The 24629-nt window shown below is 41.5% G+C and overlaps 1 protein-coding gene and 1 long non-coding RNA gene across 2 annotated transcripts in view; one reads left to right on the top strand and one right to left on the bottom strand.

The window, feature by feature from the left end:
• HPGDS (hematopoietic prostaglandin D synthase) overlaps positions 1-11389 on the top strand; it is a 129774-nt gene extending 118385 nt beyond the window's left edge. Inside the window, exons 4-6 of the mRNA XM_077277305.1 lie at positions 331-431; positions 5051-5140; positions 11012-11389. Of these exons, the coding sequence (XP_077133420.1) occupies positions 331-431; positions 5051-5140; positions 11012-11176 (356 nt within the window). The 3' untranslated portion in view covers positions 11177-11389. The remainder of the gene's footprint in view (positions 1-330; positions 432-5050; positions 5141-11011) is intronic.
• A 5467-nt stretch (positions 11390-16856) lies between these two features.
• Positions 16857-24391, bottom strand: LOC143788001 (uncharacterized). The gene is made up of 4 exons (XR_013218528.1): positions 24220-24391; positions 24083-24144; positions 22825-23250; positions 16857-16956 (listed from the first exon to the last, which is right to left on the bottom strand). It is a non-coding gene; the product is annotated as an uncharacterized LOC143788001 (long non-coding RNA).
• Positions 24392-24629: the final 238 nt, after the last annotated feature.

The raw sequence follows: 24629 nt of genomic DNA, 5'->3' as shown, positions 1-24629 counted from the left end.
AGTATGAATGACAATATATCATCCACACTCTAGTATTGTGGACCAGTGATACATAAAGGATTTATATTAATATATAACTTGCAAAAAATGTACAAATCTGTATCTTTCTTAGAAAGTTAGTGAAAAAGTAAATGCTTCTTTATTTTGCCTGTTGTGTTCTGGTTGTTTCGTATGCCTAATAAATCTGTATACTGTTCTTGTGTATTGTATGGTAGAATGAGCTGGTTTATTGGACCTTGTAGATAAACTAGACTCAAAGCCCTGTACTTATAATATATGGAGATATAAAGTACATGTGTACCTAAAATGTTTGGCTGATTTGTTCCCTAGGTCTGACAGGAAAGACTGATTTGGATGACCTTCGCATTGATGCCTTATTAGACACCATTGATGACTTCATATCATTATTTCCATGGAGTGGAGATGAAAAGGTATAGAAATGATTAAACACAGGCTTATTCTTTGGCTCAGAAATATCAATAGGGTTCTTATTCATTTTGCTGCAATTTTCCTGCTCTTCACTTTTATTTTTGTGCATAGATGAGTCGCTTGGCCTTGTTTCCACGTTGAAGGTATAGTTTGTGGTCACTATTCTCCCATGAAGACCTCTTTTGGCCAGATTTCTCCAAACAGTAGACAGATGTAGATGGATCCCACTAGTTGCTGCCATTTCTGAGCCAGATATCCAATTTCATTTGCAGCATAAAATGTATCAATCAATGAATCAGTGATACGACCATATCTCCAAAGTGGCCCATTTCTCAACTCTGATGCTCTTGCTGCTGTGAGCAGCCTGTGAGTCCTAAATGTGCTACCATGGACTGCAATGTCTCTGGACTTGTGCCCCATTCAGCACATCTGAGACATCATTGGTCGGCAATTGCAAAAGGAGTTGCCAGAAGCGGATCTTGACATTATGTACTGTCCTAAAGGTACATACTTTTGCCAATCATAGACATTTGAATTGGTTATCTTTATCTACTTTTAGGACTTGTGTGAAATGTTGGTGGAAATATGGAAAATTCTGAAGGGTTCACAAATTTTCAAGCACCTCTCTATACAGTCATGGCCGGAAGTGTTGGCACCCTTGAAATTGTTCCAAAAATTGAACTATTTCTTGCAGAAAATTATTGCAGTTACACTTGTTTTGTTATGCAAGTTTATTTCCTTTGGATATATTGGAACACAAAAAAACCCTGAAAAAATGGCTAATTAGACATAACTTCACACAGCCCCAAAATTGTTGCCACCTTTCCAAAATTGTGGTTAAACAACTTTGTTTCAAGCACGTAATGCTCGTTAAAACTCACCTGTGGCAAGTAACAGGTGTGGGCAGTGTGAAAATCAAACCTGCTACTAGATAAAGAGGAGACGTTGACAATCTTTGCATCATGTGTCTGTGTGTGCCACAATAAGCAGGGAGAGAAGAACAGAAAGAGAAGAGAACTGTCTGAGGACTTGAGAACCAAAATTGTAGAAAAATATCAACAATCTCAAGGTTACAAGTCCATCTCCAGAGATCTTGATGCTCCTTTGTCCATGGTGCGCAACATAATCAAGAAGTTTACAACTCTTGGCTCTGTAGCTAATCTCCCTGGATGTGGACGACAAAGAAAAACGATTGAAAGATTGCAACGCAGGATAGTCCGGATGATGGATAAGCAGCCACAATCAAGTTCCAAAGAAATTCAAGCTGCCCTGCAGGCTCAGGGTGCATCAGTGTCAGCACATACCATCCATCGATGTTTGATTGAAATTACATGCTATGCCAGGAGACCGAGGAGGACCCCACTGATGCCAGAGATACATACTGTAAAAAAGCTAGACTGCAGGTTGCCAAAATGTATGTAGACTAAAATCCTTCTGGGAAAGCATCTTGTGAATAAATGATACAAAGATAGATTTTTTTTTTTTGTAAAGCTCATCATACTATTGCTTACCAAAAATGCAATGAGGTCTACAAAAACCCCCACAGTACAGACAGTCAAATATGGTGGGTGTCTTGACAGTATGCAATGCATCATGAAATCTAAAAATTACAGATGGATTTTGGCTTGCAATGTAGTGTCCAGTGTCAGAAAGGTGGGTTTACATCCTAGTTCATGGGTCTTCCAGCAGGACAATGATAATAAACATACTTCAAGAAACACCCAGAAATGGATAGAATCAAAGCATTGGAGAGCTCTGAGGTGGCCAGCAATGAGTCTAGATCTAAAACCCATTGAACATCTGTGAGAGATTTCTGTTGGGAGAAGACACCCTTCAAATATGAGAGACCTGGAGTAGTTTGCAAAAAAAGAGTCGTCCAAAATTCCAGTTAAGAGGTGTAAGATGCTTGTTGATGGTTAGGAAGTGATTGATTGAAGTTATTTACTCCAAAGGGTGTGCAACCAAATATTAAGTTGAGGGTGCCCACAATTTTGTCCAGCCCATTTTTGGGGTTTTGTGTGAATTTATGTCCAATTTTCCTTTTTTCTCTTTTTTGTATTGTTTCAATACACGCAAAGGAAATAAAACCCTCCCTCGACCAAAACTGTGCCGCTAATTATAGACCTGTCTCTAATCTTCCCTTCATCTCTAAGCTCCTGGAACGCCTGGTCCACTCCCGTCTTACCCGCTATCTCTCAGATAACTCTCTTCTCGACCCTCTTCAATCTGGCTTCCGCTCTTTACACTCTCCTGAAACTGCCCTCACTAAAGTCTCTAATGACCTACTAACAGCTAAATCTAATAGTCATCAGCTCCTCCTCACTATGCTCCGCTCCATCGGCATCAAGGACACCGTTCTCTCTTGGTTCTCCTCCTATCTCTCTGACCGATCCTTCACTGTATGTTTTGCTGGTTCCTCCTCCTCTCCCCTTCCCCTTACTGTTGGGGTTCCTCAAGGATCAGTCCTAGGCCCCCTCCTCTTCTCTTTGTATACTGCCCCTATTGGACAAACAATCAGTAGATTTGGTTTCCAGTACCATCTCTATGCTGACGACACCCAATTATACACCTCTTCTCCTGCTTTCACTCCGACCTTCTTAGAAAACACCAGTGATTGTCTTACCGCTGTCTCTAACATCATGTCCTCCCTCTATCTGAAACTGAACCTGTCAAAAACTGAACTCCTCGTGTTCTCTCCCTCTACTAACCTACCTTTGCCTGACATTGTCATCTCCGTGTGCGGTTCCACCATTACTCCCAAGCAACATGCCCGCTGCCTTGGGGTCATCCTTGATTCCGAGCTTTCATTCACCCCCCACATCCGATGACTGGCTCGCTCTTCTTATCTGCATCTCAAAAATATTTCTAGAATTCACCCTTTTCTTACTTTTGACTCTGCAAAAACTCTTACTGTCTCACTTATTCATTCTCGTCTGGACTATTGTAACTCTCTAATAATCGGACTCCCTCTTACCAAACTCTCCTCGCTCCAATCTGTCCTGAATGCTGCTGCCAGGATCATATTCCTCACCAACCATTACACCGATGCCTCTACCTTGTGCCAGTCATTACACTGGCTACCCATCCACTCCAGAATCCAGTACAAAACTACTACCCTCATCCACAAAGCACTCCATGGCTCAACACCACCCTACATCTCCTTTCTGGTCTCAGTCTACCACCCTACCCGTGCCCTCTGCTCGGCTAATGACCTCAGGTTAGCATCCTCAATAATCAGAACCTCCCATTCCCATTTCCAAGACTTTACACGTGCTGCGCCGATTCTTTGGAATGCACTCCCTAGGTTAATACGATTAATCCCCAATCCCCACAGTTTTAAGCGTGCCCTAAAAACGCATTTGTTCAGACTGGCCTACCGCCTCAATGCATTAACCTAACTATCCCTGTGTGGCCTATAAAAAAAAAAAAAAAAAAAAAAAATCAGGTTCCTCGCATCATGTTCTCATACACTTTATGCAGTCAATAGCCTCTGTGTCTGTACTGCTACATACTTAGGCTGTTAACTGGTTCATGCAGCTTTACATGAACACCTGAGCCTTACACTATGGCTGGTCCAAATAACTAAAGCAATTGTTACCATCCACCTCTCGTGTCTCCCCTTTTCCTCATAGTTTGTAAGCTTGCGAGCAGGGCCCTCATTCCTCCTGGTATCTGTTTTGAATTGTGATTTCTGTTATGCTGTAATGTCTATTGTCTGTACAAGTCCCCTCTATAAGTTGTAAAGCGCTGCGGAATATGTTGGCGCTATATAAATAAAATTATTATTATTATTATTATTAACATGTGTGTAAGGCTGGTTTCACACGTCAGTGGCTCCGGTACGTGAGGTGACAGTTTCCTCACGTACCGGAGACACTGACACACGTAGACCCATAAAAATCAATGCATCTGTTCAGATGTCATTGATTTTTTGCGGACCGTGTCTCCGTGTGCCAAACACGGAGACATGTCAGTGTTCGTGGGAGCGCACGTATTACACATAGATCTTTATTTTAAACACTATTATTCATATTTTCTCTGCAGCAAACGCTGCTGCAGGGAACATATGAATCACGGCTTCAGCACGATGCAGGGTACCACACGCGTGGGTACCACATGCTCCGTGTGGTACCCACTCGCCATACGGGCGGCACACGTGTGCCGCACGTATGGCCTACGTGAGTTCCCAGGCACACGGACACGGATAACTCCGGTACCGATTTATTTCGGTACCGGAATTATCTGGACGTGTGGGACAGCCCTAACAAAACATACCAAGACTTTTGGCCATGACTGTTTTAGATGAGGCACCTGGGGAAAATCTTGCATTTTGATTTTCCTCCAACTTTTTCAATCAACTTAAAGGAACATGGCAGATGATTTATGGCTCGTTTGTCTCTCTGGCTTCTCCTCATCTTGCTCTGAGTGACCGATAGGGCTCTCCTGTGTGTGTATTCAATAAGAGAATTCTGACCAAATTTTAACTAGTTTCTGCCTCCAAGATAAATATAGTCTTATTTTTGCTTTATTCATCCACAAACTGCAATTATCTCATATTTCTCATTACCATTTATTACATTTATATGTTCTTGAAATGGAGAAATATTTTTCAATTCTTTAGGCGATAAAGGAGTACTTGGATAAAAATGGTAGTGTGACATCTGGCTTGGAGAAGGAACTGGGAGAAAATAAGTGGTTCGCTGGTGAATATGTAAGTACAATTTTAGTATGTGTCTAATTCTAAAAAACAAATGCGTACAACTGTTAAAAGTAGTAAGAGCACGATAACTTTAGTGAGGAACCTAAAATCTTTCAACTTGTAGGACATTGCTATAAGAATACAGGATCTCATAAAACTGTCCTTGTTGTCCACAATGCAACGCTTACAATTTTCCACAGTAGTTTAAAAATGTAAACTAAGCTCTGATTGGTTAGTATATTTAACAGAACTAGTTTTTCTGCTACATAGAGAAAAACTATAGACACCAAACTCACTCCTTTTTGATGTGTGAAACACAGATTCTAGACCCAATTTTGATAAATACATAGTTTTCTTTATATTTTATTCACTCAACTAATTTATGATAATTAAAGTTGATAACTTAATATGACAATACCTAAACTATATGTAAATTTCCTTTTTCAATTGTGTATATTAGGTGTTGAATCTTGTAGTGCCACTCTGAACTCTGACATGTCTGTCATGTTTTGCGTTGGCGCCCAGATTAAAAAAAATATATATATATAAGAAACATCCCTCTATTTTCTGCGTACATGTGGTTTCTTCCCGAAGAAGTGATTGTAACTTCGAAATTCATAGAACACAGAATAAACCACAAATTTCTTTCATCATCTTATGTCTGGATTGATGTCTTTATACATTCAGCAGGGTGGAAGCATATCCACAGGAACCCTTTCTGATTTTGGCATCTAATGATTTTTCAAACCATTACCACATTGGTCCTCCCCTTCATGACCTTGGACGTATAGGTATATCCAAGGTTATGTCCTAGCCTTTGATGTGGGCTCTGGCATCCAGCTCGCATCTTTCCCTGCACATGACAGCTGATCTGTGGGGCATGTACAAGGTAATGCAAAATAATATTAGAGGCATGCAGGGCGTAGGCACAATATAGTCTGTATGGGTACAATGTAATGCAGGATGATACTAATCCTATGAAGGGTATGTCTATGAGATCCATAAATAAATCCATGATGTATTGTCATCAGTCAATCTCCTAAATAAAATAGGAAGCAAGTATACGGAGAGACATGTGTACCGCTTAATCTATATGGAGAGGATGATGTAAGAATAAATAACATCAAAAGGCATTACCTGGTGGTGGTCTAGTGGTGGTACCTGGTTCAAAGTGAGGCGCACACCCCGACGCGCATTTCGGAACTTAGTCCTTCGTCACACAATGCCAACTTTTACCACCCACTTTTCAATAAAGGTATTTTATTCTATCACCTTGCCCCATCACTAATTCTTTCTTTGATCCATGCCCAGTGGTTTATTTGGTTCTTCATTATAGAATTATGTATACAATAATGTAAATCTAAGATCCCAATGTCAATGAGGGGGTACAGGAGATCCCAAACAAGAATATCGTTATTACTGGAGCAACATTTCTGGCAAGGCGCACAACACTGATATGATGTGCTGAATTCATGAAGTGGCGTGCATCTCTTCATGAATTTGGTGCATCTTATTCATGCATGCTTTTCATTAAATGGGTTGTCCCACAAACAAAGGACATTTTAGTCAATAGATGAGCTCACAGTGATCTGCTGTGAAGACGCTGAGCTTGAACTGCGATTACTTCATCATTTGCATTTTCCCATGGTCTTGAGGTCAACACAGTTCAGCCCGGCTGGGAACACTGCCCCACTGACTGGCGGCAACCTCGATGATGTCACCGCTGGTCAATGATTCTCGCAGCAGCTCAGTCACCAGTGGTTCTCAGCCTGGACGGTGGCATCTTGGCACCATCCAGGTTGAAAACTATTTATCCTCCAGACATGGATTACTGTGTGGGACAGGATGGATAGGTGAGGGATATTATTGTTTTATTTTTTACTACAGGAGAACAAGGGCTTCGGTGGAATTAGGTGAGTATAACTGTGTTTGTTGTTTTTAAATAGAAATAAAACAATTTTCCTTTTTTAATAAAAGACTTTATTCTGACTGTGTCTTTATTTACCATATAACCATAGGATTAGTATTGGATAGGAGTCTTATAGACACCTCTCCATTACTAAGCCGTAGGCTTGATGTCACTTGACAATACAAAGGTGACATCAAGCCCACAAATATGAACCCCACTTGCCACCGCTACAGGGCAATTGGGAAGAGCTGGGCATAGCGCCAGAATTGGCGCATCTAATAGATGCACCTTTTCTGGGCAGCTGAGGGCTGCTATTTTTAGTCTGGGGTGGCCTATATCAATAGCCCCTTTACCAGCCTGAGAATACCAGCCCCAGCAAGGCTGGTTGTCAAAAACGTAGGCGGCCCATGCTGTTTTTTAAAATTATAAAAAAAAATTTAAAACAGCGTGGGGACCCCTCTGTTCTTGACAACCAGCCTGAAGCTGAAGCTGACTGCTGAGGGTTGCAGCCCCCAGCTGAGTTTTGCCTGGCTGGTTATAGAAAATATGGGGGAACCCACGCTGGGTTTTTCATTAATTTATTTACTTATAGCGCAGATGGCGGGTCACTGTTATTAGCGGCAGTGGAATAATAGTCCCAAAAGCCTCCACCTACTGTTATTGTTATGACCTCTTGTGGTTGGGCATTCCACAGTCTGACTTCTCTAACTGTAAAGAACCCTTTCCTATTTAGCTGTCGGAATCACATTTTTTCCACTCAAAATGAGTGGTCCTCAGTATGGTCTTTGGAAGGAATAAGTAATGCATCAGTCCTTTGTACTGACCACACATACACTCACCGGCCACTTTATTAGGTACACCTGTCCAACTTCTTGTTAGCACTTAATTTCTAATCAGCCAATCACATGGCGGCAACTCAGTGCATTTAGGCATGTAGACATGGTCAAGACAATCTCCTGCAGTTCAAACCGAGCATTAGTATGGGGAAGAAAGGTGATTTGAGTGCCTTTGAACGTGGCATGGTTGTTGGTGCCAGAAGGGCTGGTCTGAGTATTTCAGAAACTGCTGATCTACTGGGATTTTCACGCACAACCATCTCTAGGGTTTACAGAGAATGGTCCGAAAAAGAAAAAAAATCCAGTGAGCGGCAGTTCTGTGGGCGGAAATGCCTTGTTGATGCCAGAGGTCAGAGGAGAATGGGCAGACTGGTTCGAGCTGATAGAAAGGCAACAGTGACTCAAATCGCCACCCGTTACAACCAAGGTAGGCCTAAGAGCATCTCTGAACGCACAGTGCGTCGAACTTTGAGGCAGATGGGCTACAGCAGCAGAAGACCACACCGGGTACCACTCCTTTCAGCTAAGAACAGGAAACTGAGGCTACAATTTGTACAAGCTCATCGAAATTGGACAGTAGAAGATTGGAAAAATGTTGCTTGGTCTGATGAGTCTCGATTTCTGCTGCGACATTCGGATGGTAGGGTCAGAATTTGGCGTAAACAACATGAAAGCATGGATCCATCCTGCCTTGTATGGAGCATCTTTCGGATGTGCAGCCGACAAATCTGCGGCAACTGTGTGATGCCATCATGTCAATATGGACCAAAATCTCTGAGGAATGCTTCCAGCACCTTGTTGAATCTATGCCACGAAGAATTGAGGCAGTTCTGAAGGCAAAAGGGGGTCCAACCCGTTACTAGCATGGTGTACCTAATAAAGTGGCCGGTGAGTGTATATTTATACATGTAAATCAGATCTCCTCTGAGGCGTCTTTTTTCTAAGCTTAACAAGCCCAACTTTTTCAACCTCTAATCATATCAGAGGCCTTCCAGCCCTTGTAATAATCTAATTGCCAGCCTTTGAACTGACTCATTTCTGAATGTCCTTTTTAAATGTGGGGCCCAAAACTGGATCCCAAATTCTAGATGTGGCCTCACAAGTGATTTATAAAAGGGTAACAATACATTGGGATCGCAGGATTTTATAACTCTTATTATATACCCTAAATTTGTTTGCTTTTGCAGCTGCTGCTTGACATTGAGTGCTACTGCTCAGCTTACCTGTAACGAGAATACCCAAGTCCTTCTCCTGTTCTGTAGTCCTGCGTATACTCCCATTTAATGTATATGCAACAATAGGATTACTCTGACACATGTGCATTACGCAGCATTTATCTACATTAATCCTCATTTGCCAAGTGTTAGCCCATTCAGATATCTTATTCAGATCGTTGTAAAATTGTAATATTGTAATATCAAGGTCAAAATTTTTATATCCTACATAGTTTGGTGTCTTCAGCAAAGACTGACACACTACTTTCAATCCCATCCAAAAGCTCATTAATAAAGAAGATAAAAAGAATCGGCCCTAGCATTGATCCCTGTTTTACCCCACTGCTGACTATGTACCATTTATGCAAACTTTTTTCCTGTCACTTAGCCAATTCTTTACTCATCTGCATATAGATCCCCCCTGTCCTTGTTTCTGTAGCTTCAGTTTAAAGCTTTTATGTGGAACAGTATCAAATGCCTTTAAAAAGTCCAAATAAATTACATCAGCTGCATTACCAACATGTTAATTAGACATGACGTCTTCTTCACGAATCCATGCTGGTTTTCAGCTATTATATTATGTACAATATATTGCTGCAGGTCATCTCTTATAATGCCCTCAAAAACGTTGCACACGACTGATGTTAGGCTTACCGGACGGTAGTTGACCCTTTCTGTCCAACTAATTATAGAGTCCCCTACCACCAACATCTGTTTGCTGCAGGAAAAAGGGATGTAGGAGTGCCGCAAAGACCAATCGTTTTCCTGCTGTAGTGATCCCAGTCCTGGGCTTGCATTCCTAATATCAGCCAAACAGGCATATTTACTGGGTTGTGGCAGATCAGAACTGAGCTCCCCGACACTTTTCCCCCTACTGCTTATTTCAACATTTACTCAGCTACATACTTATCCTGATCTTCCCCACCTCCACCCTCCTCCATATCACTGGCCCCAGCCTTCCCAAGCTCAGTGAGCTCTAAACTCCTCTCTAAGTTTGCAATGCTCCTGACTGAGGCAAGCTGCACACTTAGATCTATTACCTGGGCTTGCAAACATGTAACTCGCTGACATCGAGTGCAGACATATTCACCCTCACATGGCTGTTCAAGGCATGCATAAATCTCATAGACGCACACCGGGTTGCATTTATCATGGAGCAATTATTCAATGGAGATAAATCGTACAGATAAAAGCAGAAAATACACCAAACTATGCTCTTGCATTAAACTATGATATTGCGTTTTAACTATGTACTTAGCTGTAGCTCTGTACTTAAAGACAGCCCTTTCTCTGCTCAGAAGCCCTCGCTTAGAGTAGATAGTACTTCTAGTCCTTCAAACAGCAAGCATAGGTTAATCTAAGGTTAATCTGCAGGTTTAATAGCATTCTGACACTGTGCAGTGCTCGCATTAAGAGCGCAACTGCCAGGAGCAAATGAACTTTATTCCCCCTGATAGACTCACTCTTTCAGTCATCGGAGTAGAGCCAACACAGTTTCAGTCACCGCTCTGTGCATAGAAAACAGCGGCTACGAGAGCGCCCCGACACTGACTGACAGCTGAGCCTGCTGTCAGTCAGTGTTGAGGGTACAGTCACATCCACCACTCTCTATACTTGCTAAATGCCACCATTTTAGAGTAAAAAAATAATCAAAATTATAAATCCACCTATGGGACTAGAACAAAAGGAAATAAAAAAAAGATTTGTTACAAAATGCAAACTTTATATAGAAAAGGTAACTTCTTTTAAAGCAAAAAAAAGCAGATATAAATTGATCAATAGTAATAACTGTTTCTATATAGTGTATATGAATTTAATGATTTAATGCATTCCATAATAATTGCCAACCCTTATATATATTTTTTGCACATATTTTAAACAAATCTAAATTCTTCTAATTCTTGGAATTCATGTTTCTCATCAGGTAACCTGGGCTGATCTTTATTGGGACATCTGCAGTGATAGCATTGAGTATTACCAACCTGGATATTTCAAAGATTACCCAAATCTTCTGTCTCTGAAGAAAAGGGTGAAGGAGCTACCAAAGATTGCTGCATGGATAAAGAGAAGACCCCAGACACCATATTAATGTAGCAATAGACTGGGAGAAATCATATTGAAAGTTACAATTATTCTGGTGTTCCTAAAGACCAGATGTTGTTGTGATCCCTTTAATAATTTTGTGGCTGCTTTTCATATTGCAAATATAATAACCAAAGTAATTTTGAAAATTGTGTTCTGCATTAATCCCTGAGTAAAACGCCAATAGCATATTTCTAAATAAAGTTGGGTTGAACTGTGAGTGTAATATGTGGTTATCCTAATTACTTCATCAGCTTAACAGCTACATCCTACAATGAAATCTTTTAGGCTTGGGTTACATGGCGACTTTCGCTCTGCCAAAGAGTACTAGGTGTCGCTGGTACATCGCAGCTCAATACAAAGAAATGGGGGGTCACACTATGACCATGAGGGTACTGTGCCCACAGCAAGCAAGTAAAAAAGTTTAATCATGTCAGATTATTAGCGACTTGCTCAACCCGGTATCCTTGTGGTTGGAATGAGACACTCAGCGATACTTAGCAATCTTTGATTGCATCACTGGTGTTGCTGGCAAAGTCACCATGTAGACCTAGCCTTATTCTTACTCTACTCTTTATTAATCAGTCATTTGAGAAGAACCCAAAATAATGGCCTCCACATACCTTAGATAGCAGTTGTTTGAACAAACATTTGGCTGACAGATTCCCTCCCGCCGCCTCTATTCACAGGAGTGCTCAACCGACTGAACCGGTGTTTCCTATCCCGAAGGAGAACCAAAAATAGCCGACATTGAAACCCAACAGACCAGATCCTTCTCTTCCTCAAGATCATGTCGGACCAAAAATACAGCTGTATGAATTTTGCCCAAAACACAAGTTATTTCACTGGCTATGTTCACAAGCAGCTGTCTTGCGGAGGCTGAAAACCACAATAGTCCTGTGCCAATGCAAGGCTTCCACTTTATCTTGCAAGGAAACAGCTGTTTAACCAACAAAATCACAGAGACAGTATGGTATAGAGGAGAAGCTGAGCAAAATGATATATGGTGTGATTTGAAAAGATTCAGTGCAACTTGTATTAATTCAGTGAAATCCCTGGTGTTAGTATGCAGACTCCTGTCCTACTCAATGATTGGAATCTATATGTTCATGCTAGGTCATACACTGAAGGCTGTCAATCACCAAGTAGGACTGCCCACTTGACTCATAGGCTACAAGTACCTGGGATTTCAGCAAATAAAATGCAAGTTTTACTGAAAGTTTTACTACAAAAATGTATATATATCTGATCAGCTCATGACAGGCTCCCTTTAACATTCAGTTTTGGCCAATATTTATCCATTTTACACAAAGTAACAGATTCATCATTTACATATATTATTTTTATAAGTTACTTTTTGTCTGGTGGTCTTCATTACTGCGTTGGATACACTGTTACAATTAAGGTCCTATCTAGATGTGCTAACCACTTCCTGCCTAAACCAGTTTTCAATTTCCCAATCAGGGCAAAATTATGAAAGGTCACGTGTCACTTGATAAGGTAATAAAGTTGGTATTCCTCTACATATCCTAGTGATTCTGAGACTGCTTTTTGTGAATCATTGTACTTTATGTGTTTATTAAAATATTGTAAAAATTTACAAAATTCACAATTTTTAAACTGATAAAGTTTTATTCCTTTAACCCCTTAGTGACAGAGCCAATTTGCAGCTTAAAGACCAGGCCAATTTTTACAATTCTGACCACTGTCACTTTATGAGGTTATAACTCTGGAACACTTTAACGGATCCCACTAATTGAGATTGTTTTTTCGTGACATACTGCACTTTACGATAGCGGTAAATTCGATATTACTTGAGTTTATTTATGAAAAAAAAGGAAATATGGCAACATTTTTTGAAATTTAGCAATTTTCAAACTTAATTTTTATGCCTGTAAATCAGAGATGTCACACAATAGTTAACATTTCCCACATGTCTACTTTACAGTAGTACAATTTTGTAAACATTTTTTTTTGTTATAAGGGTTAAAAGTTGACCAGCAATTTCTCATCTTTACAACAAAATCTACAAAACCATTTTTTTTTTTAGGGACCATCTCACATTTTAACCCCTTTCTGCCAGCTGACGGAATAGTACGTCAGCTGGCAGATCCCCTGCTTTGAGGTGGGCTCCGGCGGTGAGTCCACCTCAAAGCCGTGACATGTCAGCTGTTTTGTACAGCTGACATGTGCGCGCAATGAGCGTGAGCAGAATCGCGATCCGGCAGGTGCCTCATTAACTAGTTAAATGCCGCAGTCAAGCGCTGACAGCGGCATTTAACTAGCGCTCCCGGCCGCGCGGCCGGAAGTGCTCGCACTGCTGACCCCCGTCACATGATCGGGGGTCAGCGGTGCATTGCCATAGCAACCAGAGGTCTCCTTGAGACCTCTATGGTTGTTGATGGCCGATTGCTTTGAGCGCCACCCTGTGGTCAGCGTTCAAAGTACACCTGCATTTCTGCTACATAGAGGTGATCTGTGCTTCACCTCTATGTAGCAGAGCCGATCGAGTTGTGCATGCTTCTAGCCTCCTATGGAGGCTATTGAAGCATGCCAAAATTAAAAAAAAAAAAAAATGTTTAAAAATATAAAAAAAATAAAAAATATATAAAAGTTCAAATCACCCCCCTTTCGTCCCAATCAAAATAAAACAATAAAAAAAACCCCAAACAAACATACACATATTTGGTATCGCCCGATCTATCAATAAAAACAAAGGATTAACCTGACTGCTAAATGGCGTAGTGAGAAAAAAAATCAAAACGCCAAAATTACGTTTTTTTGGTCGCCACGACATTGCATTAAAATGTAATAGCGGGTGATCAAAAAAACGTATCTGCACCAAAATGGTATCATTAAAAACGCCAGCTTGGCACGCAAAAAATAAGCCCTCCCCTGACCCCAGATCACGAAAATTGGAAACGCTACGGGTATCGGAAAATCGAGCAATTTTTTTTTTTTTTTAAGCAAATTTTAGAATTTTGTTTCACCACTTAGATAAAAAATAACCTAGACATGTTAGGTGTCTATGAACTCATAATGACCAGGAGAATCATAATGGCAGGTTAGTTTTATCATTTGGTGAACCTACCAAAAAAGCCAAACAAAAAAGTGTGAGATTGCACTTTTTTTGCAATTTCATCACACTTGGAATTTTTTTCCTGTTTTCTGTTACACGGCATGGTAAAACCAATGGTATCGTTCAAAAGTACATCTCGTTCCGCAAAAAATAAGCCCTCACATGGCCATATTGATGGAAAAATAAAAAAGTTATGGCTCTGGGAAGGAGGGGAGCGAAAAACGAAAACAAAAAAAGCTCTGGGGGTGAAGGGGTTAAAGTCACTTTGAGGGGTGTACGTGACAGAAAATACCCAAAAGTGACACCATTCTTAAAACTGCACCCCTCAACGTGCTCAAAACCACATTTAAGAAGTTTATTAACCCTTTAAGTGCTTCACAGGAACTGAAGCAATGTGGGAGGAAAAAAATTAACATTTAACTTTTTTTTTTTTTTGTTTACAAACATTTTACTTCAGAACCAATTTCTTTTATTTCCAAAAGTGCAAAAAGAGAAAATGAACCATAAAATGTGTTGTGCAATTTCTCCTGAATACGCCGAAACCCCATATGTGGGGGTAAACCACTGTTTGGGCGCACAGCAGAGCTTGGAAGGGAAGGCGTGCCGTTTGACTTTTTCAATGCAGAATTGGCTGGAATTGAGATCAAATGTCATGTCGCGTTTGGAGAGCCCCTGATGTGCCTAAACAGTGGAAACCCCCCACAAGTTCATGATGCCATCTATTTTGCAAATTCCACCAGTCCCTCCTGCAGCAAAACAACCCCTCAACATGATTCTGCCACCCCCAAGTTTCATGGTTGGGATGGTGCTCTTAGGTTTCCAAGCTTCTCTCTTTTTCCTCCAAATGTAATGATGGTCATTATGCCCCAAAAGTTCAATTTTAGTTTCATTAGACCAAAAGACATGTCTCCAAAAATGAAGGTCTTTGTTCCAGTGTGCATTTGCAAACATTAATCTAGCTTTTTTTTATGTTTCTTTTGGAGTAATAGAATAAACGTTAGCACAGCCAAACTTGGAGGTGCCACACAGTAGGTTCCTAAACCTTATAGTTAAGTATCAAATACCGGGCACACTCAGGGATTTTTGGTGCAAGATCAAAATTTAATACATACAGTAGCCACTAGTTACAAATGTTTCGGTCGTGATAGACCTTCATCAGTGTACTACAAAAGAAAAAGTGCAATAATAAACAAAAATAAAAAAAGTATATACATATTCACAGGTCAAATAAATGCTGCAATCTATGAAGATAACCATAAGGGAGAACAATCCAATATGCTTGAGAACATCCTAGAGATCAAAATCAATAAAAAGGAGCCAGAGCACACCTACCTAGGGTTAATTTTTAGATGCTATTGTGAGTAGAACACAAACAGTAGCCAAAGATCTAGGGTAGAGAGGAGGAGGTAAATTACAGGGCCATGATAATACTATGAAAGAGCCAAAGTGTATTGTGACATACCAGCTTAACGATGTAGCCCAGAGCATGGGTGGTCAGTGACCTGAAATCAGGTATACTGTGACCTAAACAATAGGTTATAATTAGTACTGTGATAGCTCTTAGAGCAGAGCAGCAAAGCCAGTGAAGAGTTAACTTACCCAAACTAGATATCTGCCGAGTATCAGAGTATCATATGTCAGGGTGTCCACCACAAGACAAAGCCTTGTGAGGGGAAAACAGCTGGTGGCTATCTATAGAAAGCAGAGTGCAGCCCATCATGCTGTAAGCTGCAGCCTGGGACGGAAGGCAGGAGGGGACACATGCTGTCCACAGGGCGGAAGTGGAGATGATTTGTGTTCCACTGGCGGGGAGTGGCTTGGTCTGTGTTATCCAGAGAACGCTGGTGATTGTATATCACAGTATAGTGAGGAACTAAGGGTACCGTCACACATTGAAATTTTCATCGCTGCGACGGCACGATTCGTGACGTCGCAGCGTCGTATGATCATCGCTCCAGCGTCGTAGACTGCGGTCACACGTTGCAATCACGGCGCTGGAGCGATGCCGAAGTCCCCGGGTAACCAGGGTAAATATCGGGTAACTAAGCGCAGGGCCGCGCTTAGTAACCCGATGTTTACCCTGGTTACCAGCGTAAACGTAAAAAAACAAACAGTACATACTCACCCGTCGGTGTCCTTCAGGTCCCTTGCCGTCTGCTTCCTGCTCTGAGTGCAGCCGTACAGTGAGAGCAGAGCGCAGCACCGCTGCGCTCTGCTCTCACTTTCCGGCCGGCACTCAGAGCAGGAAGCAGACGGCAAGGGACCTGAAGGACACCGACGGGTGAGTATGTACGGTTTGTTTTTTTACGTTTACGCTTGTAACCAGGGTAAACATCGGGTTACTAAGCGCGGCCCTGCGCTTAGTTACCCGATGTTTACCCTGGTTACAAGCGAAGACATCGCTGGATCGCTGTCACACACAACGATCCAGCGATGTCAGCGGGTGATCAAGCGACGAAAGAAAGTTCCAAACGATCTGCTACGACGTACGATTCTCAGCAGGGTGTCTGATCGCAGTAGCGTGTCAGACACAGCGATATCGTAACGATATCGCTAGAACGTCACGAATCGTAACGTCGTAGCGATGGAAATTTCAATGTGTGACGGTACCCTAAGTGGAGAGGTGGATCCAATGGGTCCAGAGCAGGACAAGAATGTGGTGAATAGTAGAAAGGAATTCATTTCACGCAATATTGATATTGACGATTCTGTAGGGAAAGAAAATGGAATCAGAACACGATGGCAATAAGAATATCACAAGAAAAAAAAGAAAATGTACAGTTTGGCATTAAACAAACGATTGTAAATCATAATCCCTATCAAGTCCTTTCGGGGCAAGGGTATTTGATTCGTGGATCCAAAACGCCTCCCTGCATTTCAATAGGTTAATACGGTTTCCACCACGTCGTGGTGCGGAAATGTGTTTGATTACTTGAAAGCGCAGTTGTTATATATTATGTCCCATTGATACAAAGTGGTGGGGGATGGGTAGAAGGGGGTTTACACCTAATGGTAGATTTATGCTTTGATATTCTATCTTTAATACATTGTGTGGTTTCTCCCACATAGAGCAGACCACATGGGCACTTGATCAGGTACACAGGTAAAGAATTTATTAATGTTGTATCTTTTGCCAGTGTGCGGATGGTGGATAATGTCCCCTTTGAGAACATTGTTACACACTGGTTACAGTCAAGGCATGGGAATGTGCCCATTTTAGGATTTCAGAGAAAGCATTGCGTAGTGTCTGGCCTAGTTGTGCCAATACTGGCTCTAACAAGGGTATCCCATATGTTGCGTGGCCTCCTAAAGCAGGGTAAAAAGGGTTGTTTAAATGCCTCAATGGATGGATGGGCAGTTTGTAGTATGTGCCAATTTTTTCTTATTGACTTGTGAATGAGGTATGGTGATGGATGATAATGGTGGACAAATGGTATACGTCCACTGGTATTCTTGTCCCTAGAAGGCGTTGTGTTCATATGAGAGTCAAAGACATGCGGAGGGTAGCCCCTCTCCAAAAATTTAGATTTCATCTCGCTGACGCAAAGTATTTGTGACTGGGGGTCAGTAACTATTCTGGTAACCCTTTTGATTTGGGAGTGCGGTATGGATTCCTTCATTCTTGTAGGATGAAAACTATCAAAATGTAGAAGGCTATTCCTGTCAGTGGGTTTAGAGTACAAGTCAGTTGTTAGATTGCCCCTGCTGTCCTTGATGACCAAAGTGTCAAGGAAACTAATTTGTTCACTATGATGTGTCATGGTGAAATCCAGACCGGGCCAAGAGGTCTTCAGGAATGTGAAGAAACATTCTAGAGATGTAAGGTCCCCTGTCCAGATGCAAAATATGTAATCTATGAATCTCTTCCATACCCTCGCATGGGTCCGGAAGAGATCGTTGATGTAAATAAACTCCTCATAGTGGGCCATATAAGCATTTGGATATGGGGGTGCGACGTTCGAGCCCATAGCGGTGCCTTTTACCTGTAGGTAGTAAGAATCCTCAAAAAGGAAGAAATTCTTAGTGAGGACGATAGAGAGGTCACAGCAGAGGTCGATTTGGTCTGGGTCTATATTGGAGTTAGAGAGGTGGCGTGTTGAGGCTATGTCATTAGAGTGAGGTATGGACGTATACAAGTCCTTCACGTCAAAGGAAACTAATATTGCATCTGGTGGAACAGGACTTATTTCATTATGTTAACAAGAAATGCTCCGGTATCAAGGAGAAAGGAGGGTGTATTCTTTATAAGTGGGGTAATTACCTTTTCTAAGTATATTGAGATGGGGGACAAAATGGAATCAGTAGAGGCTACTATTGGTCTGCCAGGAGGATTAACAAGGCTCTTATGAATTTTAGGCAGGACGTAGAAGACTGGTGTAATAGGGTATTTTTTCGTCAGGAAATTACATGTTTCTTTGTCAATTACACCCCTAGCTAGGAATTCCTGCAGGGTATTCTGTATATCCCTTTGAATCTGATTAGTGTGGTTGCTTGTGAGTTTCTTGTATGTATTAACATCATTAAGTTGACGGCAGACCTCACTGACAGAGCGCTCTGTCCATCACCATGATGGCGCAGCCCTTATCTGCCAGCTTTATAATGAGGTCTTTCTGTTGTAAAGAACTGAGAGCCTGGCGGTCTAATGGAGAAAGATTAAGGTGTTAATGTAGTAGTCCTCTATCAGTATCATTACGTAGTTTCTGGAAAGCAGTATCACCAAACTGAATAAATGTTTCGACCGCGTGGGAGCCTAATGGAGGCCTGTATGTGCTCTTATTGCGCAGGCCAAGGCTTGCAGCGGACAAACATTTAACAGAGGAGGCAGTTGAGGGTTGATTACACAGGCCAACAAAAAACAACTTTTTTTATGTTTCTTTGATGAAAATAGGCAAATATTACTAATTTTGGGTCGAGAAACTCAAATATACCCACAGAATTGTTTAATTAGCTCTCGTTTTTTAGATACACGCCATGGATGTATGTGCTGTAGGTAGCGAGAAGCATTCATTACAAGAGTATAAATTGCACACAAATGTCATGTTCAAACTTGAAATATTGTTTAAAATATGATTAAAATAGCAAGAACACAATACATTAACTGAACACAACAGTTCAGACAAGACCTATTCACGAGAACGCTTTCTTTTTGCTTGTCTATTGAAGTTTTCTTCTGGTACATCTCTGATTAATGTCCAACAGTAGTCTGCAAGCATGGAAGCATTCCACTTGCCCTGATATCTTTGTTCCATATTTAAAATATCTTGGTGGAATCGCTCACCATGCTCATCGCTTACTGCACCACAATTGTCCGGGAAGAAATCCAGATGAGAGTCCAGAAAGTGTATTTTTAATGACATGTTGCAGCCTAATTTATGATACTTCGTAAGAAGGTTATTCACAATATCAACATAGTTATCAACTCGTCTGTTTCCCAAGAAGCCACGTACAACATCTCTGAAGGCTTGCCATGCCGCCTTCTCATTGCCTTGTAGGATCTCGTCAAAATTTCCATCCCTAAGTAGGTCACGAATTTGAGGACCAATGAAGACACCTTCTTTCACTTTAGCATCACTGAGTTGTGGAAACTTCCCTCTGAGGTACTTAAAAGCATTTCCTTCTTGGTTCATTCCCTTAACAAAATTTTTCATAAGACCAAGTTTAATGTGTAGCGCCGGCAGAATGATTTTACTGCGTTCAACAAGTGGACAGTGTTGAACATTCTTAATTCCAGGACACATTTTGTCCCTTGTAGGCCACACTTTTATATTGTAGTGAGAAGATCTAGCACGGCTGTCCCACTCACATAGGAAACAGCAATATTTTGTGTATCCCAACTGCATGCCTAACAATATTGCAACCACTTTCAAGTCTGCACAGATCTGCCATTGGTGGTCACTGTATTTTATTGCGTCCAGAAGCAGTTTCATATTGTTGTAGGTTTCTTTCATGCAAACAGCATGGCCTACAGGAACGGAAGGAAGAACATTTCCATTGTGCAATAGTACAGCTTTTAAACTAACCTTTGAACCGTCGATGAAAAGTCTCCAATCTAGTGGGTTGTACTGAACATTCATAGCGGACATTAAACCATCAACACTGGTGCAGAAAACGAGATTGTCTTGCTTTTTAAAATAAACATGTAAATCTCTTTGTCGATGCCTATAGGCAGTCACTTTAACATTGTACAGTAGAAAGTTCCATTGTTTTAATCTTGAAGCCAGAAGCTCTGCCTTTTCTTTCGACAGGTCCAGGTCGCGTATCAGATCATTGAGTTCACCCTGAGAAAGCAAATGTGGTTCATTTGATGCAGACTGTGAATCATATTCAAGATCTTGTGATGAACTTCCGGGCGATTCTTCCTCCTGATCTGATTCCAGTACATATTCCTTTGGAGGGCGAGGAACGGGAAGATCTTTCCCATGTGGGACTGGTCTTATAGCCGAGGGGATGTTAGGGTACTCAATAGTCCCCTTCTTTTTTCTTGACATGCCATGCTGAAGAGGAGCAACCATGCAGAAATAGCAGTCGTCTACATGATTTCTTGGCTCCCTCCAAATCATTGGCACACCAAAACGCATAGAACGTCCTTTATTCTTCAACCATGCAACCAGATTTACTGAACAACTATTGCAGCAAATGTGTGGAGCCCAGGGCTTCTCCTGATCACCAACCTTTACACCAAAGTAATGATGGTAAGCAGTCTTCACAAGTGGAGTAATTGGTCTTCTTTGGTTGGCAAATGTCACATAACCACACACGTAACAAAAATTGTTAACAATATTTGCACATTTACGAGGCATTTTCAAAGTGTAAATTCTCTCCACAAAATTACTGCAACAAGAGAAAGAGACTTCAATTAGTACAAACTATGCAGACACAATGAATAAAATGGCTGACATTGGTTCAACAGGTCTGTAATCAGGTTTACCAATACACATTTGTTGAAAATTCAAAATTTCCCTATTTTCCTGCATAATAATCTTAACCCCTTCCCGACATGTGACGGTATAGTATGTCACATGTCGGGACCCCCGCTTTGATGTGCGCTCCGGCGGTGAGCGCACATCAAAGTCGCGACATGTCAGCTGTTTTTTACAGCTGACATGTGCGCGCAATAGCGGCGGGTGAAATCGCGATCACCCGCCGCTATTAACTAGTTAAATGCCGCTGTCAAACACAGACAGCGGCATTTAACTACCGCATCCGGCCGTGCGGCCGGATATGAGCGCATCGCCGACCCCCGTCACATGATCGGGGGTCGGCGATGCATCAGGAAGGTAACCATAGAGGTCCTGGAGACCTCTATGGTTACTGATTGCCGGTGGCTGTGAGCGCCCCCCTGTGGTCGGCGCTCACAGCACACCTGCAATTCTGCTGTGTAACAGCGATCTTATGATCGCTGCTGCATAGCAGAGCCGATCGGGCTGTGCCTGCTTCTAGCCTCCCATGGAGGCTATAGAAGCATGGCAAAAGTAAAAAAAAAAGTTTTTAAAAATGTGAAAAAAATAAAAAAAACATAAAAGTTTAAATCACCCCCCTTTCGCCCCAATCAAAATAAATCAATAAAAAAAACCCCCAACCTACACATATTTGGTATCGCCGCGTTCAGAATCGCCCGATCTAGCAATAAAAAAAAAGCATTAACCTTATCGCAAAACGGCGTAACGAGAAAAAAAATCGGAACGCCAGAATTACGTTTTTTTGGTCGCCACGACATTGCATTAAAATGCAATAACGGGCGATCAAAAGAACGTATCTGCACCAAAATGCTATCATTAAAAACGCCAGCTCGGCACGCAAAAAATAAACCCTCACCCGACCCCAGATCACGAAAAATGGAGACGCTACGGGTATCGGAAAATGGCGCAATTTTGTTTTGTTTTGTTTTTTGCAAAGTTTGGAATTTTTTTTCACCACTTAGGTGAAAAATAACCTAGTCATGTTAGGTGTCTATGAACTCGTAATGACCTGGAGAATCATAATGGCAGGTCAGTTTTAGCATTTAGTGAACCTAGCAAAATAGGCAAGCAAAAAACAAGTGTGGGATTGCACTTTTTTTGCAATTTCACTGCACTTGGAATTTTTTTCCCGTTTTCTAGTACACGACATGGTAAAACCAATGATGTCGTTCAAAAGTACAACTCGTCCCGCAAAAAATAAGCCCTCACATGGCCAAATTGACGGAAAAATAAAAAAGTTATGGCTCTGGGAAGGAGGGGAGCGAAAAACGAAAACGGAAAAACGGAAAAAGCTCCGGGGGTGAAGGGATGACATGTATCTCAGCAACAAGAGCTAATAATGATTTTTAAGTAACATATTCGTTTTTAGGATGCTAAAATTATTACAAACCAGCTATTTTCATTTCAGACACATTTTCACTGTTGGCCAGTGTTATCTGTGTCACTATTGGCAAAGTGTAATTTAAGACGTAGTGATCTGTAAAATCTCTGAAGGTCCATTTCGAGATTGAAGGTGCTATTTTTGTAACTAGGACAAAAAGATAGCCCTTTTTGGAGGACCTGGTGTTCTGCTATACCGTGATTTAGAGGAAATATTAACTACGAGTGAGTTAGTACCTGTGAGCGTGTCACTCGTTGAAAGTTTGGATTTCTTTGAACGTCGACTCCTCCGTCTGGGCCTCTTCTTTTTAGTTGCCGTTGTCTTCCTAAAAAACGACCTGGGTAGGGGGCTCTTTCTGGCCTCTCCATGTCCGAGCCAGAGGTAGAAAAATCTACTGAAGATCGGTGACCTTGTCTGTTGAAGGTTTGTCTGGATGTAGGCTTGTCCCGCCATCTGTATACCCTGCCAAGTTGGTAGTCCTCTAGGTCCCGTTGAAACTTAGCCCTTTTTCTCTGTTCGATGTCTCTGCAGTGTTGGCTGGTGTTAGTCTCAATTTTAGATTTCAAGGAGCGGAAATTCTTCAGCGGGGATAGTGGTAGAGAGTTGACTTTCGATGCTTTTAACTTTTTCTTGTCTTGCGGAGATCTCTTTATGGAGGTGTTCTAATGTAAGAACCATAAGATCAAAAGAACATTTATTTAAAATCAATTCAAATTTAGAGCAAAACTCAGTGGATTCGCTAAAGAGAGTGGGGAGGAGTGAAACCCGGAGACCCCGGGTTATTCTCTGTGATTTGAGGTATTCAGTTAGAGTAGCCCCGTGAAGCTCCAAGCCAGTGTGGTGACGGACTGCCCTTTCCCAATCCCGTCCCCTAGTTTCATTGGGGGGGGGGGGGGGGATTGTTAGAAAATCACTTGGGACCTTGGAAAGGGCAATGATATTGGAAGTCTCATCCGGGTTATAAGAAAAGGTAAGTGAGCTCATGACCTTGAAGGTGTGCACAACATAAGGGTTGCTACGTATAAGAATAAATGTTAGCACAGCCAAACTTGGAGGTGCCACACAGTAGGTTCCCAAACCTTATAGTTAAGTATCAAATACCGGGCACACTCAGGGATTTTTGGTGCAAGATCAAAATTTAATACATACAGTAGCAACTAGTTACAAACGTTTCGGCCGTGATAGACCATCATCAGTGTACTACAAAAGAAAAAGTGCAATAATAAACAAAAAAGTATATACATATTCACAGGTCAAATAAATACAGCAATCTATGAAGATAACCATAAGGGAGAACAATCCAATATGCTTGAGAACATCCTAGAGATCAAAATCAATAAAAGGGAGCCAGAGCACACCTACATAGGGTTAATTTTTAGATGCTATTGTGAGTAGAACACAAACAGTAGCCAAAGATCTAGAGTAGAGAGAAGAGGAGGTAAATTACAGGGCCATGATAATACTATGAAAGAGCCAAAGTGTATTGTGACATACCAGCTTAACGATGTAGCCCAGAGCGTGGGTGGTCAGTGACCTGAAATCAGGTATACTGTGACCTAAACAATAGGTTATAATTAGTACTGTGATAGCTCTTAGAGAAGAGCAGCAAAGCCAGTGAAGAGTTAACTTACCCAAACTAGATATCTGCGGAGTATCAGAGTATATGTCAGGGTGTCCACCACTGTCCACTGCAAGACAAAGCCTTGTGAGGGGAAAACAGCTGGTGGCTATCTATAGAAAGCAGAGTGCAGCCCATCATGCTGTGAGCTGCAGCCTGGGATGGAAGGCAGGAGGGGACACATGCTGTCCACAGGGCGGAAGTGGAGATGATTTGTGTTCCACTGGCGGGGAGTGGCTTGGTCTGTGTTATCCAGAGAACGCTGGTGATTGTATATCACATTATAGTGAGCAACTATACATTCCATTATACATTCCATTATCTATACTATACTATTCCATTTTCTTTCCCAACAGAATCATCAATATCAATATTGCGTGAACTGAATTCCTTTCTACTATTCACCACATACTTGTCCTGCTC

The sequence above is a fragment of the Ranitomeya variabilis genome, chromosome 1, assembly GCF_051348905.1.
Source record: "Ranitomeya variabilis isolate aRanVar5 chromosome 1, aRanVar5.hap1, whole genome shotgun sequence".
In the NCBI taxonomy this organism is placed as follows: Eukaryota; Metazoa; Chordata; class Amphibia; order Anura; family Dendrobatidae; genus Ranitomeya; species Ranitomeya variabilis.
This window is presented reverse-complemented; position numbering and strand designations above follow the sequence as displayed.